The sequence below is a fragment of the Plectropomus leopardus genome, chromosome 17 (genome assembly GCF_026936395.1).
Source record: "Plectropomus leopardus strain MGB_pleo_1.0 chromosome 17, ASM2693639v1, whole genome shotgun sequence".
Lineage (NCBI taxonomy): Eukaryota > Metazoa > Chordata > Actinopteri > Perciformes > Serranidae > Plectropomus > Plectropomus leopardus.
Window position 1 is genome coordinate 33739644 of NC_142192.1, and position 15436 is coordinate 33755079.

Consider the following 15436-nt stretch of genomic DNA (forward strand, 5'->3'; position numbering starts at 1 on the left):
GGAGTGGTTTATAACTCCCCTGGTTCCTCTGAGGAGAAACAGCAGGAGAGTGATGGATGGATGAGGACTGATTTTACACTTCCACATTTTCCTCTGGTGACCGAGCTGCACGGCGTTGATTCTGTGCACCATCTCTGGCAAATACCGGATATTTTGGGGACAACATCGAGTCTTTCTGTGGTATTTGGTGCATTTGCATCCAAACAGTCCAGTTTTTTTTTGCATTAGGAGGATTTATCTCTCTGGATTCTGGCTAAATGACACAATAATTCCACTTTTTATAACATCATGTAAACGTACTGACTGTTTTTAGGTGCTCTCTCTCCTCTGCATAATATTTTTTACAATTTGTCCTTCAGTCTGACACACACACACACACACACACACACACACACACACACACACACACACACACACTCAGGTGGATTGCCTGTCAGGATGAAAACTGATTCTACTTTCTCAGTCTGGCACTCGAGGCGCTCATTCAAGGCCAGCACACACACACACACACTAAAAGACACACACTCTCAGTTTACTGCTCACACACACACACGCACACATACACTGTTTTCTTGTGCTGAGTTGTGAAACCTTTCACCAGCAAGCATCTGACACCAGAGCAAATCAGCTGGACAAAAACCTGAAAATAATAAAAATAATAAAAATAAAATTATCAACAAGGGGGGAAAATATCCAGAAAAATATTTGATTATTACAATCATATATTTACAAATTTGATACAGTATATATTTATATGTATGTTTGGGGGTTTTTGTACAAACTGGCAATTTTAGAAGAAATTACCCCAAAATTTTTATGAAATTTTCTGAAAATTTGTTTAAAAAAAGGACAAGAAATCACAAAACAGAAGCTTAAAAAAACAGCAGCACATAAATGATGTTTCCTTTTTTAAACTTTTCTTTTTTTGCTAGTTTTCAGGTAATTTTCTTGTTACTTTTTACTCTGTTTTTGTGTGAATTTTTGGGTAATTTCTTTTTAAATTTTCCATTGTCTTCTTCTTCCCATGTTTTTAAAAGAAATCAAGGCTCTGCTCAGGGTTCAAAATGTTAAATAAAAATCACTATTAGAAACAGCAAAAGTGTAGACAAGAGGTGCAATGATAAAAAGCTGATTTAAACTGATTTATGATCCATTTTAAAATAAGTTTTTAGGAAAAAAAACTCAAACTGCTGCTTCAACAAAACCCCTGCTGTTTTTTTCTCCTGTGCACTCAGTGTTTATGATCAGTATCAATAATATAATTACTGCAGAGGCTCATAATGTTGATCTGGTGATACTTAATGTTCTTGTTGTGCTTTCATTAATTCATACGGGACTTTATGGCTTCTCATTTTTTTTTAATATCAAACTTGGCAGAAACATAAAAAGCAGAAACATAAAAAGTCCAGCTCCTGTAGTTTTGTTCCTGCAGCTTCAAGACGTTTTTACGAGTATTTAAACCTTTGAAATCTGAGGAAAAATGGTTTGACTTCTTAAAACATGAAGAAAAAGGCAATGAGCAGCTTGGTAGGAAATGTCCTGCAAAAAAAAAAAAAAGAAAAAACTTTTCTTACATTTTCTAGTCTAGTACTAATATATATATATATATATATATATATATATATATATATATATATATATATATATATATATATATACACAAAATTATGTTATTAGGTTTGTTTGTTTGTTTAGAATTCATACAAGCTTATTTTATGTTTTTATTTTAATATATTTCTTAAATCCACTAATTTCTTGCAAATTGTGAAACATCAGTAACCAAGTTGCTGATTGCCCATGTTTTTGGAAGAAATTGCTGCAGCTAAGGGTTAATATAAACTTATGTTTAATTTGGAAAGCAGCATAAGGAACATGAAATCACTCTCTGTTTCAAAGGGTTAAATCTCTGTTGGAGTGTGTTTAACTGTAACTGTCGTCGTGTTTAGGGTTCAAATCCTTTAAAAGGAGCAAACATTAACACCTGTCCTCTGTCCTCTGTCCTCTGTCCTCTCTGGACGGGTGTAGTTGCCTTCACGCCGCCGTCTTTAATCACATTACCGATGATCAGGCTTCATAATAAACACCTCGGCCGAGCGGCGGCGACCTCTCTGACACCAATCTCATTAAAACCTCAAAGTCGTTGTGACGTTCTCCCAATAACAGTTAATCCAGCGGCGGCGGGCGGCGGAGGTGATCCACCGCTGGCACACAAACAGGAAGCCGATCTCAATCAATTATCTTAATTAAAGCAGCGGCGATAATTCAGAGGGGAGGATGTGGTTTGTTACGGAGAGAACACAGATCGTCCACTTAGTGCTCGACTTCAGCAGGACGGACGGAAACACGACACGCTGACACTGAGCTGATCTTATTCTCAATATTTCACATTTTTAAAGTCAGACGGAGGAAAACAAACGGACGGACAGACGATGTAGACGATGTGAACGCAGCAGCCTTTCACGGGGATTTGTCTGCCGTCCGCATGCTTCGGTCGTTTCTCGGCTGTTTTAGAAAAGCGTTGACTTCAGTTCGTGTTCCACGCGGTGAAAAGCCGGCGAGCTCCGCTCTGTGCGGTGAATTTGTGTCGGTCATCAGTGACTAAGGCGGAGTTTTGCTGTTTTTAAAGAGATGCTGTCTTGGTTTTATTCTGGTCTCAAAAAGGTGTAAAAAGGTGTCGTTTCCACGGAGAACACTCGATACGCGATCTTTCTCGTGTTAACGTTGCATTTATTCGGGCAGATGTTGAACCGCTGGCTCGCTCTTCACGGTGTCTCCACACTAACACCAGGACTGTCCAGTCAAACCAGTCTGACGTGTCCGTTAGACCGCTGCCGTCCCAGAAATAACGTTCAGTAAAAATCTCTTATTGTTTACCCAAAACATCAGCAACATGTTTTCCAGATCTTCTCTTCTCGACTGCGGCGCCTTCGCTTTTCTTCTTCTGTGTGTACGACTCATCAAACGCTGCTTCATAAAGCGCCCGCCGTGCTGCGTTTATTGACATGAAAAGTATTCTGTGCTCAGCTCGTATCGATTCTCTGCTGCCGTGCGGATGAACCTTTATGATGCCAGTCGGGTTTTTTTAATCAATAGACGCTTTGAAGGCAGACCGTGTTTTAAAAACATCGTTTTTTAGATCTGAACTCTGAGCTGAAGAGTGTTTTTACAGCAGTTTGTTCACTCTGAGAAACACAGAAAAGAAGAAGAGAGTCTGATCTGCTGAGATGCAGATTATTTAAACGTTAATTTAACGTTTAAAAGTGCCGTGTGTAATTCTGGAGAGTTTCATTTCCAGCTCGTCTAACGGCGACGCTTTAAGTTGGCGGCTCGCTTCATCTGCTATTCTGTTGGAACATGTTGGGTTGTGTTGGATTTTCGGTCGTTTTTCATGCAGGAAAGTTCTGCTTTAAACAGCAATTCAGCACCTGCAGCCACATTGCTACATGTAGCTACATGCTAACATTAGGGAAACATGTTTTTTTTTTTATTTAGAAAGCTTTATTGGTGAATTTCATGGTAAAAAGTGCTGCTAGAAACATAAATATTCCCCAGCTGGAAATACACTGCTACATGTAGCTACATGTAGCTACATGCTAACATTAGGGAAACATGCTTTTTAATTTAGAAGGCTTCATGCTACATGTAGCTACATGAAGCTACATGAAGCTACATGTAGCTGTAGCTACATGAAGCTACATGTAGAGCTACATGTAGCTTCATGTAGCTTCATGTAGCTACATGTAGCTACATGCTGACCGGTCAGAGCAGACAGGACGTTTTTGGGAGGGGGTCCTAAAGAGACCTAAAACAGAGCGTCTTAGACAATCTGAGAAAATAAAGTGTATATTTCACATTAAAGCATGTCAGCATGTTTGTGTGGAAACCCGAAATACAGAGTGAGCGTGAAAATGAGCCGAACAGTTGCTGTTTAATGTTTTAGACGTTGTTGTGGAGTCCTGCAGGCGGAGCGGCGGGCAGTAAAGGGTTAAACGTGTCCAGGTTAATGTCTTCACTGAGAGCTCTGTGATATTGATCAATCCTGCAGTAAATGTGTGATCGATCAGACTCCCGCAGATGCAGGACGACAGATCAGATTTATGATCTCATCTGAATATCGGACTTTTTTCTATAAATCAGCGTCAGGCTCCGCAGGGACGGCGGGAAAAGTGAACTTCCTGTTTGAGCCCGTGTGACGGATTAGTCCCGCCGTATAAATGACAGATTGTCCCCGGCAGGCGGGAGGATCATGTTCAGGCGGCGGTGAACACGCGGGGACGGGGAGGACGACAAGATGTTTCAATTACCTAAATGAGTCGGGCTGAGTGACGGGACGTGAGCGAGCTCCGCCCCCCGCTCAGTCCGACCGCCGCACGCCGTTTATCTGCTCGCCGAGGAGAAACTCTGACGGTTCTCTGCAGAGACGAGACGGACAAAGACACGAAAAACCCAGAGAGACTTTTCCAAACAACTCGAGAGATGAGACAAAAGTACGTGTTTGCATTTAACACGACATTTTCAGGATTTAAGGACATTTCTAGGATTTTGAAATGTTTCTTGAATTTAAGGACGTTTTTGGGATTTTAGGACGTTTTTAGGATTTTAAGACATTTTAAGGATTTTAGGACATTTATAAGATTTTCAGACTTTTCTAGGATTTTGAAATGTTTCTTTGATTTAAGGGCGTTTGAAGGATTTTAGGTCTTTTATGATTTAAGGACATTTCTTGGATTTGAGGATGTTTCTAAGATTTTAGGACCTTTCTAGGATTTTGAAATGTTTCTAGAATTTTAGGACGTTTCCAGGATTTTGAGTTCAGATTCTGTCTGTTTGGACGCTGTGAGACAGTCGGACACATGTCGAGGCTCTTTTCTCTCCTGCTCTGCTACAAAAAGCACTAAATTTGTTTCTAATGGTAATAATATATTTAAAAATATATTTTAAATAAAAGATTTTTTTTCAGCATGTTTAGGTAATTTTTTTTTTTTTTGCTTATTTTCAGGTAATTTTCTTGTAAGTTTTTTATGATATTTTTGCTGATTTTTGGGCCGTCTTTTGTTTTTGACAGAAATCAAAGCTATATGCTCAGGTTTCACAGGGTTAGCAGCTACCTGTTACCTCCCCCCGCTCCCCCTCTGCTCCTCCCCTTCTTCTGCTCCCTCACTCCTCCTCCTCTCCCTCCCCACCCCCGCTCCCCCTCTGCTCCTTGTTATGTCACACGGTGATGAAGCAGAAATGAAGGAGCCATGAAGGTGACACGCTCTCCTCTCATCTCCTCTTTCATCGCCTCCTCCCTGTCGTCTCCTCACCTCTCCCGCCTCCTTCTGTCACAGCGAGTGACAAATGAAAAGGAGCGAGGTGCTCCCACAGCTCGCTCCTCCACAATGAACTAAAAAAAGTGTCACACTCATGCGCCTCCTCTCATCTTTTTCCTCCCAGTTCTCATCAGGAGCATCAGGATAAAAAGATCACAGAAACATGAAGATCTGAGCGACGCTTCGACAGAAGCTGCACCAGCTTTAAAAAACATCAGACTTCCTGATGATTTTCTGCTTTAATTGAGTTTATTTTTTAACCAATATCTGTCATCATTATAACTATCAAATTTTCATTCATTTTCACAATTTTAACCCTTTAAATGCCAGACTTTTGTCATGATGCCACAATGTTTTTAGATGAAAAAATAAACATAAAAAATGAATAATTTTCATGTGAAGTGGAAGCTAGAAATGCTCATTTATGGCGGTCACTAGAGGGTTGAAAAATTTTTGTCCATTGACTTTAAAACATGACATTTATTAACCCTTAGGGCCAGCTTTAATATTACACACATTCATAATAATAATAATCCATATATATATATATATATATATATATATATATATATATATATATATATATATATATATATATAATAAAATAAAAATAATAGCCTACCTAGCATGTAATATATTAAAAATAATTTATTTTTGTGTTGTTTTTTGTAATGTAAAACATAGTGGCATCATGACAAAAACCCAGCATTTAAAAGGTTAAAATTCTGAAAATTAATGAATATTTGATATTTATGATAAGGACTGATGTTATTTAAAAAAAAAAAAAAAAAAGAATGAATTGATGAAGGGAGAAAATGATGTTAACCCTTTGAAACCTGGACTGACATCACCTTTCTTCTGCTGCCTAAAATCCTCATACCTAAAATCAATATCACGATTAATCGAATATTTTACTTTGATTACGATTATTTTGCTTTTTTTGTGGTTTGTTTTTTGTCCTCATAGTTCACTGACACAGTGTCATGTGACCATGGTGTGTTGGAGTGTAATAAACATATGATTTATTATTATTGATTAAACTTTCCAGCATTATATAAAAATGAAAAGCTCCATCTGAAACAAACTTCAGGTAAATTGAAGCACATTGTGCTGATAATAGGCCAACCTCTCCTGACTGCAGGACTCTGACTTCAGCTTCTGTCAAACTTCTGTGCTGTTAATCATTTTACTCAGGAATTTAAAACTTTTGAGTCGGCCTACTTCTCCTATAGCTGCCAACAGCCTGCCGACATTCACAGTTAGAGAAAGGCTGAAAATAAGCTCGTGCTTGTGGCCCCGGGCCCCCAAAACATTACATCTGCCCCTGGTAATAATAATGAGAGCTCAGCGCGAACGGCCGGATGAGACACGGAGCGATGCGTCCTGCTGTTTCTAAATAATTCATCCAAAGTCTGATTAAAGCTGAAACTAACACAAAGTCGTCTGCAGAGTCTAATGAAGTCACTTTCACCTCTGCAGATGTGTCTGTTTCAGCGCTGTGGCTGTCAAACACTCAGCTGTTCGACAGTCAAAGTCCTTCACTGCATTTGGTTCTCCACGGCTCTATTCTTATGATCATTGGCTGTTCGTGTTGTCTGTCAAAACACGGCTGGAATGCGTTCTATCGACATTCTATCGACTACGTCTCATATTTCAATCGAGAGCGTTCAAAGGCTTAATTTATAATATTTCTTAAAGCTTTGATTTTGAAAAGCACATTTTGTGAACTTGCGTCTATTCGCGTCTAATCTCGCCACTCGAAACGCTCACATCTGCGTGAATAAAAAGATCATAAAGAAGTGTTTTTGTTTTTGTATTTCGTTTGAAGTATTTTGGGATGTGATTGGTCGATGAGTGGACGTCAATATCAAAGTGTCTCGATGTCTCTCTAAATTTAGAGAATTAACTTCACTTCGTCTACTTAGCCTGTCGTTAGCTGTGTGTGTGTGTGTGTGTGTGTGTGTGTGTGTGTGTGTGTGTGTGTGTGTGTGTGTGTGTGTGTGTGTGTGTGTGTGTGTGTGTGTGTGTGTGTGTGTGTGTGTGTGTGTGAGTGTGTGTGTGTGTGTGTTTGTGTGTGTGTGTGTTTGTGTGTGTGTGTGTGTGTGTGTGTGTTTGTGTGTGTGTGTGTGTGTGTGTGTGTTTGTTTGTGTGTGTCTGTGTGTGTGTGTGTGTGTGTGTGTGTGTGTGTGTGTGTGTGTGTGTGTGTGTGTGTGTGTGTGTGTGTGTGTGTGTGTGTGTGTGTGTGTGTGTGTGTGTGTTTTATTCTTTAAATCATTAATTTGCTGCTCGGAGCCAAAAGCAGCCCTGATGTCAATTCTCATTCAGCGAGACAAGGCTGAGACAAAGTGCCCGGTGTAATGAACAAAAACTGACACACACACACACACACACACACACACACACACACACACACACACTAAACACTAGACTTCTGTACATGTGAGGACCCTCGTTGGCATCACTGATTTCAAATAAATCTTAAAACAGAGTCTGAACCCTCAAACAGACCTCTGAAGGCGTCAACATGTCCTCACTTTTTTAAAAAAATGTCCTCGCTCTCAAGGTCTCAACCTACTCTACTCTAACTAAAACTGTGTCTCACTCACACACACACACACACACACACACAGCTCACCTTGGAGAAACGCTGTCTGTATTTGGGTCTTGTTGGAGACATTTCGTCCCATTTCAGGAGTGTAATTTGCACCTCGACGTCTCAACAGCTGACTCATTTAGGGAGAGAAGGTCAGGTGTAACACATGTGTAGACTGTGTGCAGGTGTGTGTGTGTGTGTGCAGGTGTGTGTGTGTGTGTGTGTGTGTGTGCAGGTGTGTGTGTGTGTGTGTTAAAACTGGACGTGTGGTTGTCGGGCTTCATTTACTCGGCGTGACGTTCTCACAGCTTCATGAAGACGAGTCGGAGTGAAACCGCTGGAAAGCACGCGTGTTTAAGTAAATGATGATAAATAAAAACACAGAGTTGAGATTTGAGGATCAAAAGTGTTAGAAACACACACACTCACACACGTGATCTGATGTTTACTCCGTCTCATGAAGAGTTTTTTTAGTTTTACGTTCAGCTGCAGAGAAATAAACTCTGAATGTATACTCATTTATAAATGTATACAGCAGATAAATATCTATATCTGAAATAAATCTGTATCTAAACCTCACGCTCACAGTCACACCTACGAGCATGCAGAGTCACATCAACCTGACCTGCAGGTCTTTGGACTGTGGGAGAACCCGGAGAACCCAGAGAGAACCCACGCAGACACACGGAGAACATGCAAACTCTGCACAAAAGGCCCAAGAGATAAACTTCTGCCCCGAGCTGGACTCAAACCAGCAACCCCCCTGCTGAGAGGCAGCAGTGTTAACCACCACACCACTGAGACAACCACACACACACATAAACACCACACACACACACACACACACACACACACACACACACACACACACACACACACACAAACACCACACACACACACATAAACACCACACACACAAATAAACACCACACACACACACACAAACACCACACACACACACACACACCACACACACACACACAAACAAACACCACACACACACACACACACACACAAACACCACACACACACACACAAACACCACACACACAAATAAACACCACACATACAAACATAAACACCACACACACAAATAAACACCACACACACAAACATAAACATCACACACACAAACATAAACACCACACACACACAAACACCACACACACACACACAAACACCACACACACACACACAAACACCACACACACAAATAAACACCACACACACACACACACACACAAACACCACACAAACACCACACACACACACATAAACACCACACACACATTTCTATTCATTTTTTAACTTAAATCCTGTAACGGCCTGAGGAGAGTGGGTTTATTGATTTTTTTTATTTCTGTTTTTGCTTTTTCACTTTTTTTCCACACGATTCAAACGTGTTTATAAATTCAATCAAGCATCATCAAAGAAACAAAACGTACACACACACACACACGATACTTTAAGTTTCTCTGTCTTCGTTACAGCCGACGCCCGCCATGACCTGCTGACATCACCACGCCCCGCCCCCTTCCTCCCTCTCTCCGTCTCTCCTTCGCCATGGCTCCGCCCAGCCGGCCGTCACCATGGCGGCGGCCGCTGCTGCTTCCTCTGCTGCTCCTCCTCCTCACTTCCCGTTTCCTGTCCGAGTCGGCCTCGACCGCCACGCCGTTCCCCAAAGACCTGGAGCCCATCAACGTGGTCACCTCGGAGCGTGAGTCGAGGCGCCCTCTGATTGGTTGATGGTTTCTGATGAATTACTGCGCTGACGAGTCTGAAGTGACAGAAAACGAACCTTTTCTTCATCTGATTGGAAAAAAGCACCGCTCGCTGGACTCTACACTGTCCAAATCCACCCCAAAAAACGTTTTCCCAAAGCTAAAGAGATAAAAAAATATATATATATATATATTATTATATATTTTATATTATTCATTTATTTTATCTAATTAATTTATTTTATGTTATTTTATTTAATTTTATTTATTCTCTTCATTTATTTATACTTTTATATATATATAAAAATATATAAAATTAAATTAGCTCTTTACATTGTAACCACTCTCTGCAACACTGAGCATGTTTTGAATATTTTCTGCTTATTTTTAACCCTTAAACACTATTTGCATCGTGTGAAATTCCACAAGATCTGTAAATGTATTGTGACAGAAATTGGGAATATTTATGTTTAAAATTAACTTTTTTATCAAATGTATAAACTATGATAAGGATGAGGTAAATATTGCTGCTGTTTTTCTTGCTTATATTTTATTTTATTCCCCTGTTTTATTTGACATGTTAGAAATAAAGATCTAACGAACTAACCGGCGTCCTCGTGTCTCCGCGTCTCTCTGCAGAGTCCTTTCAGTTTCCAGGATTTCAAGGTTTGCTTCAGGACAACGACACGCTGCGTCTGGGACTCGACTTCCAGAGGCTGCTGCGCATCAACCACATGCTGTACATCGCTGCCAGGTCAGTCAGAAACACACACACACGCACACACACACACGCAAACACACATACACACACACACACACACACACACACACACACATGCACACACACACGCAACACACACACACACACACTCACACACACACACACACACTCACACACACACACACAAACACACACGCACGCGCGCACACACACACACACACGCAAACACACATACACACACACACACACACATGCACACACACACACATTTTCAGCAGCAGCAGTTTGACATCAGACGGACGTTCAGGTTCAGAAACTCTTTTAGATGTTTGAAAACGTCACAGAAATAAATTCACTGCAGAGACACAAATACACAAAAAAAAAACAAACAAAAAAACAAAAATAAAATGACAACCATCTTTATTTTTAAGCACAAAGTTCTTCCCAAAGAAAAAGGTTTGCAGAATAAAATAAATGTCAGACAACATTAAACCTTTAAAACCTTCAACATCACTTTTCTTTGCTGCTTTTTACCAGAAATGAAACGTTTGGATATCGAGCGAATCGATCTGAAAAAGACTGAAAGGCGATGAGCAGCTTGGAGAGAAATGTCCCAAAAACTGAATGAAACTAGTAGATTTAGATTTTTTTTAAAAGCTAGATTAAAAAGAAAGAAAAACAGGAAGAAAACTATATTCATAATTATCATATCATATTTAAAATCATGTTCAAAATATCATAATGTGTATTTTTGTTTGCCTTGATTTTTTTCTACTTTATCTTTTTGTCTTTTTAGATTTTCAGGTAATTTTCTTGTAGTTTTTACTAATTTCTTGCTCATTTTCGGGTCTTTTCTTCTTTTCTTCTTGGTCGTGTCATCAGAAGTAACCGAACGTTTCTGGCGCTGTGTGGAGTCTCCTGATTGGTGGATCTGCGTGTTGTTGACTTTGTGTGTTTTTTAGGGATCACGTGTTTGCGGTGAACCTGACGACGGCTTCAGAGGACTTTGTACCTCAGCTGGTGAGTACAAATACACATCCAACCGTTTTTTATTCTGTTTCTTGTGAAAAAAGCAGATGTTTGTGCTTTTTTTGTGTTTTTCTTCTGACGGATCTCAGATCTGATTTTTTAAATAAATAACTGCAGGAAAGATAAACATGGTTTTCTGGACATCTTTTGGTAAAATCTTTTTACACTTTTTTTTTGCAGTTTGCGTAACATTACAACATCACAACCTGAGCGTATTTATATATATTTATGTGTATTTATATCTCATCAACAAAGCTCTTCACAGCAGATTAACTCCTGCACGTCCTCTCTGCATTTCAGAAGCTGACGTGGCGCTCCAAAGACGTGAGCAAGTGCACGGTCAGAGGGAAGAACAGCGTGAGTTCCTCTTCCTCCTCGTCTTCTCCGGACCTCCTGCTCCGCTCACTTCATCCTCTGCAGCCGAGAGTCTTTGTGCTCGTGTTTTTAGACGCACACAGAGTCACAGTCGCAGATGAAGTCAGATACATTTTATTTGTGATCGGCAGTCGTTTTAAACTGTTTTCTGAAATGTTTTCATCCCCGACAGACTCGATAAAGTTCAGCAACAGTAAAGACGAGACTAGAAAGACCGAAGACGTTCCTGTGAGAGACGTTTGATTCGGTTGGTGTTTGTGTTTCAGGACGAGTGTTATAACTACGTCAAAGTGCTGGTTCCCCGAAACGACGAGACGCTGTTCGCCTGCGGCACCAACGCCTTCAACCCCACCTGCCGAAACTACAAGGTAAACACACACCTGTGCTGTTCTGCGCTGTCCTCTGAGGGACTTTAAAACAAGGAAAAGACAGCCTTTTTAATTTTATTTTATTTTATTTCATTTTTTATTTTATTTTATTTTATTTTTCATGTTATTTTATTTTATTTTATTTTATTTTATTTTATTTTATTTCATTTTTTATTTTATTTTATTTTATTTTTCATGTTATTTTATTTTATATTATTAGCACACAAGATTAGGTAAAAGCAAGTATGTAATAAATGTAACAAGACTTGTGCACGAGAGGTTAAAAAAACCTGAATGGGTTAACAGTAAAAACTGCAAGGCGGCAACATGTGACGAGAACGTGACGGTAAAAATGTCCTTTTTAATCCCAAATTTTGTCCTCACTTTACCCCAGAAATGTCCCACCTTTAAGTTAAAAATGTCCACTTTTTAACTCTAATAATAAGATATTAGTAGTAACATGCAGACGTCCACTGACAAAGCGGCAACATGTGACGACGAGAACGTGTTGGCTATTTTGGTGGAGACCTTTAAGATATCGATTACCAACGCGCAGCCCGGCTCGTGATGAGCAGGAGGACTTTATTTAATGACACACGAACATAGTGACATTTCATTTTTTCATTTCTGTTTCAGGATATTTTCTGTGCGATTTTAAATCCGGCTGAAGTGAAGTATTTACTAACCGCTTTAGGTTATAATTAATTTTAATAAGAGGGAACTTTGTGGCGTCTTTTTTACACAAACATCAAATGAAGTACCTGCAGTGTAAATATAACCTGTGTGTGTGTGTGTGTGTGTGTGTGTGTGTGTGTGTGTGTGTGTGTGTGTGTGTGTGTGTGTGTGTGTGTGTGTGTGTGTGTGTGTGTGTGTGTGTGTGTGTGTATGTGTGTGTGTGTGTGTGTGTGTGTCGCTAACCTGCCCATTATCCTCTCAGCTGTTGAATTTCCAAACGCATCGTGAGCAGCGGCGTCGGGTTAATGAGCAGAGAGACGGGGCGCCGGGACCAGATGACTTTTATTCCGCCGGCGTTCCTCCCGCTCGTTGGGCTCCTAATTGAAAGTGTCAGGCAGCTCGAGACGCCTCGTCACGACCAAACACAACACCTTCACAAAAGCCACAATTTCAGGTGTCAATCCAAAGCCGCGTTGCTTTTTTTCCTTTTTCCCGCCGCCGCTGCGGCGCTGCGGGTTTGATTGACAGGCGCTGGCCCCGTTTAGCTGAAGCTTCCTGCGCTTTGAAACCTCCGGCGGCGGGAAAAACAACAAGTTTACCTGAAGGCTGAAGGAGCTTTTCTTCCTTTTCTGAAGTTTGGATCCAAAACGAGACAGAAAACAAAAAAAAACGGCACTCTCATTTCGCTGATTGATGCCGCAAAATAAAATCAGCTTGTATTTTTTGGAGAACAGGAAGTGATTTTGGGGTCTTTTTCAAGACGCCGCAGGTTCACAGATAGTCAGCGAAGGAGCTTTAAACATATTTTACTGCGACACAGACTGAAGTGGATTAAGACGACGGACCCGAGCGTTTTTAATCAAAAGTTAAATCCACAAAGCCGCTGAGAGAGCCGACCTGCGCTTCATGTTTTTATATGAAGGTTATTGTTATTTATCGCCGCGCTCACGCGTGTTTCTGACGGAGCTGTGAGATTAATGCGTTCAGCGACATTTAACAAGGACGCAGCTCTGCAGCACTGATTCAGACGAGCTGCTGGAGAGATTTTTAACTCATCAGTCTGTCGTGGTTATTAGGTGCAAAGACCCTAAAAAGGAATTATTATTATTCCTTAAAATGATGATTTTTTCCTGCATTTTTTAGGGTCTAAAGTTGTTCTCTGGGAGACATACTCTAAATCCAACACAGAGTCAGCAATTTTGAATTTACTGTGCGATTTTTGCACATTTTTGGCCGTTTACAGGAGTCACACTTTAACAAACTCTTCCTAGAGATTTCATGCAGTCAACTTTAAATTTTGTCTGTAACATCTGAAGACCTTTGACATGAAAAGTTGCTCAAAGCGTGACTTTTCGAACCATATGACGACAGCAAGGTGTCACATTTCAATTTTTCACCATGAGCTATTTTTGTGCATTTTTGGCCTTTTACAGGCGTCCTATTATAAAACGCAGATTTGATGCAGTCACCTTCAGATTTTGTCCTCAACATTTTAGGACCCACACGAAAAGTTTTTCAAAGCTTGACTTTTCGTTGAACCGTGTGACCGCTGTGAGGTGCGAGCCATTTTCAAAGTAATGTGCAATTTTTGTGCAGTTTTAGCCGTTTACAGGGGTCACACTTTAATGAGCTCCTCCTAGAGATTTGATGCTGCCGAGTTTAAATTTTGTCTGTAACATCTTAAGACCTTTGACATGAAAAGTTGTTCAAAACGTGACTTTTCCATTTTGATTTTTCACCACGAGCCATTTGGAATTTACTGTGCAAGATTTTGTGCATTTTTGGCCATGTACAGGGGTCACACCTCAATGAGCTCCGCTTAGATTTTTTATGCATTAGACTTCAAATTTTGTCTGTAACATCTTAAGACCTTTGACATGAAAAGTTGTTCGCAGCTTGACTTTTTGTTGAACTGTGTGAACGCTGTGAGGTGTCATATTTCAATTTTTCACCACGAAATAGAAAGTGGTTTGTAAGTGCACTGCACATGGTCCAATCTGCCCCGAACATCAGGTTTCAAAGGGGTCTGGGCTTAAACACGTCTACATGCCAGTATGTAGTCAAAGAGCCATTTATTGCTTTTAATGATTTTAGTTTTCTTGAGTTTAATTTTTTTCTCAGAGCTGCAAGAATCAGCGTGAAGTCTAAAAAAATGTTCTCAATCAAACCAGAAACTCTGCAGGAAACAATAAAAGCTTAAAGCTTCACTTAACACGACGTCGGTAAAAACAGTCTAACGTGCGTGCAGATGAAGTCTCTGCAGGGCGACAGGATTACACGATATCAGCAGGAAGCTACGAGCCCGTGACTAAACCTCAGCCCAGAAAGTCGTTTTGTTGATCATGAACTCCTAAAACCTACTGCAGGGTTAAACTTCTGCAGTTTGTCAGAGTTTTTTTAACTTTATGTGATGTTTTTCTGCAGAGCTGTTTTCACTGGTGTTTAACACGCTGACATTTAGTATAAAAATCAATTCATTCAGTCAATCAGCTCATAACGGACAGTTAGCACGGCTGTTAGCTCAGATCATTTAATTTCCCTCTCCAATAAAAGTCTAAATTAAATCAAAAGCTTCTGAGAACTAAAGGTCAGAGAGGAAACAGCCCGCTCCACAGATATTAGACATTAACTGCAGTTTTTTT

General features: G+C 40.2%; 1 protein-coding gene across 2 annotated transcripts in view; it reads left to right on the forward strand.

Moving 5' to 3' along the window:
* LOC121965516 (semaphorin-6D-like) overlaps window positions 1–15436 on the forward strand; it is a 218225-nt gene that overhangs the window by 88798 nt on the left and 113991 nt on the right. Inside the window, exons 4-8 of one of the 2 annotated variants that reach the window (XM_088090593.1) lie at window positions 9396–9622; window positions 10266–10380; window positions 11310–11367; window positions 11677–11733; window positions 12018–12119. In XM_088090593.1, the coding sequence (XP_087946719.1) occupies window positions 9469–9622; window positions 10266–10380; window positions 11310–11367; window positions 11677–11733; window positions 12018–12119 (486 nt within the window). In that variant the 5' untranslated portion in view covers window positions 9396–9468. Of the gene's footprint in view, window positions 1–9395; window positions 9623–10265; window positions 10381–11309; window positions 11368–11409; window positions 11527–11676; window positions 11734–12017; window positions 12120–15436 lie in introns of those variants that run through there. The other variant, XM_088090594.1, reaches the window with a different exon arrangement.